The following is a 1,686-nucleotide window of genomic DNA, read 5'->3' on the forward strand; positions in this document are numbered from 1 at the left end:
TTCTTCCTTCCTTCCTTCCTTCCTTCCTTCCTTCCTTCCTTCCTTCCTTCCCTCCCTCCCTCCCTCCCTCCTTCCCTCCTTCCCTCCTTCCTTCCTTCCTTGCTTCCTTCCGTCCTTCCTTCTCTCTCTCTCTCTCTTTCTTTCTTTCTTTTTTAGATGGAGCCTCGCTTTGTCACCAGGCTGGAGTGCAGTGGTGCGATCTTGGCTCACTGCAACCTCTGCCTCCTGGGTTCAAGCGATTCTTCTGCCTCAGCCTCCCAAGTAGCTGGGACAGGCATGCACCACCATGCCCAGCTAATTTTTGTATTTTTAGTAGAGACGGGGTTTCACCATATTGGTCAGGATGGTCTCGATCTCTTGACCTCGTGATCTGCCCACCTCGGCCTCCCAAAGTGCTGGGATTACAGGCATGAGCCACTGCACCCGGCCAAGGGAGAATATTTTCAAAGAGAAACTCGAAGGGCCCCATGGTTATATGTACATGCTGTGATCCTGTGAGTCTGCATGTATGGCTCAGGGTCCACCCTGTGATGTTAGCATTTTGCAGGACAGATCATACAGCTTGCTCTGGACATTCAGGGTGTGGGGCTCGACTGAGACCTCAAGGATGGGCCCGTTCACTGCTTCCTGGTCGGGGCTTAGCCCCCACTGGGCCCATGAAGAAGCGAGGCCCCCGCAAGGCCACCCACTGGAGCCAACAAGGAGTGGCTGTCATCTGCTATGTGATTGCCATGTGGGTGCTCAGAGCTGCGGTGGCTTAAGTGGGCGCTGTTCATGAAAGGATGGTGCCCTGCCCCGCTGGGCCTGGTCCTGCAGGATCCTGGATCACAGGCCCACCCACATTGCCTAAAAGGAGGTGGTTGTTTTTATTCTCCTGTGTAGATCCTGGAAAACACCCCTGAAAACCACCCGGACCACAGCCACCTGAAGCACGCTCTGGAGAAGGCAGAGGAGCTCTGTTCCCAGGTGAACGAAGGGGTGCGGGAGAAGGAGAACTCCGACCGGCTGGAGTGGATCCAGGCCCATGTGCAGTGTGAAGGCCTGTCTGAGGTAGCCACCCTTGGGCTGGGCCCCGGTCTCCCCTGGCAGAGCCTCGGCTGCCAGCCCGGAGGAGGACAAAGAAAAGCATGAACCATTCTCCTCCCCTGCCGAGAGCATCCTCATTTCCATCCAGCTGCTTCTCATCTGCTGTTTCATCCACCCACTGAGTATTTGTTTATTTATTTGAGATGGAGTCTCACTCTGTCGCCCAGGCTGGAGTGCAGTGGCACCATCTCAGCTCGCTGCAAACTCTGCCTCCCAGGTTCCAGCGATTCTCTTGCCTCAGCCTCTCGAGTAGCTGGGATTACAGGCACATGCCACTACACCCAGCTAATTTTTGTATTTTTAGTAGAGATGGTGTTTCACCATGTTGGCCAGGCTGATCTTGAACTCCTGGCCTCAGGTGATCTGCCCATCTCTGAGCTCCCTGGCCATCCACTGAGTTTTTAATTTAAATTATATCATTTCCCATTGCCAGAAGTTCTATTTCTTTTCTCCTGTCTGCTGATTTCTTTCTTTCTTTCTTTTTTTCTTTCTTTGTTTCTTTCTTTTCTTTCTGTTTCTTTCTTTTCTTTCTTTCTTTCTTTCTTTCCTTCTTTCTTTCTTTCTTTCTTTGTTTCTTTCTTTTCTTTCTGTTTCTTTCTT

The 1,686-nt window shown here is 51.8% G+C and overlaps 1 protein-coding gene across 1 annotated transcript in view; it reads left to right on the plus strand.

Moving 5' to 3' along the window:
* The window catches only part of ITSN1 (intersectin 1 (SH3 domain protein)), a 196,230-nt gene that overhangs the window by 181,401 nt on the left and 13,143 nt on the right, over positions 1–1,686 (plus strand). The window contains exon 34 of the mRNA XM_011999125.1: positions 883–1,050. Within this exon, the coding sequence (XP_011854515.1) occupies positions 883–1,050 (168 nt within the window). The remainder of the gene's footprint in view (positions 1–882; positions 1,051–1,686) is intronic.

Source organism: Mandrillus leucophaeus, unplaced genomic scaffold (assembly GCF_000951045.1).
Source record: "Mandrillus leucophaeus isolate KB7577 unplaced genomic scaffold, Mleu.le_1.0 Scaffold582, whole genome shotgun sequence".
Classification (NCBI taxonomy): Eukaryota; Metazoa; Chordata; class Mammalia; order Primates; family Cercopithecidae; genus Mandrillus; species Mandrillus leucophaeus.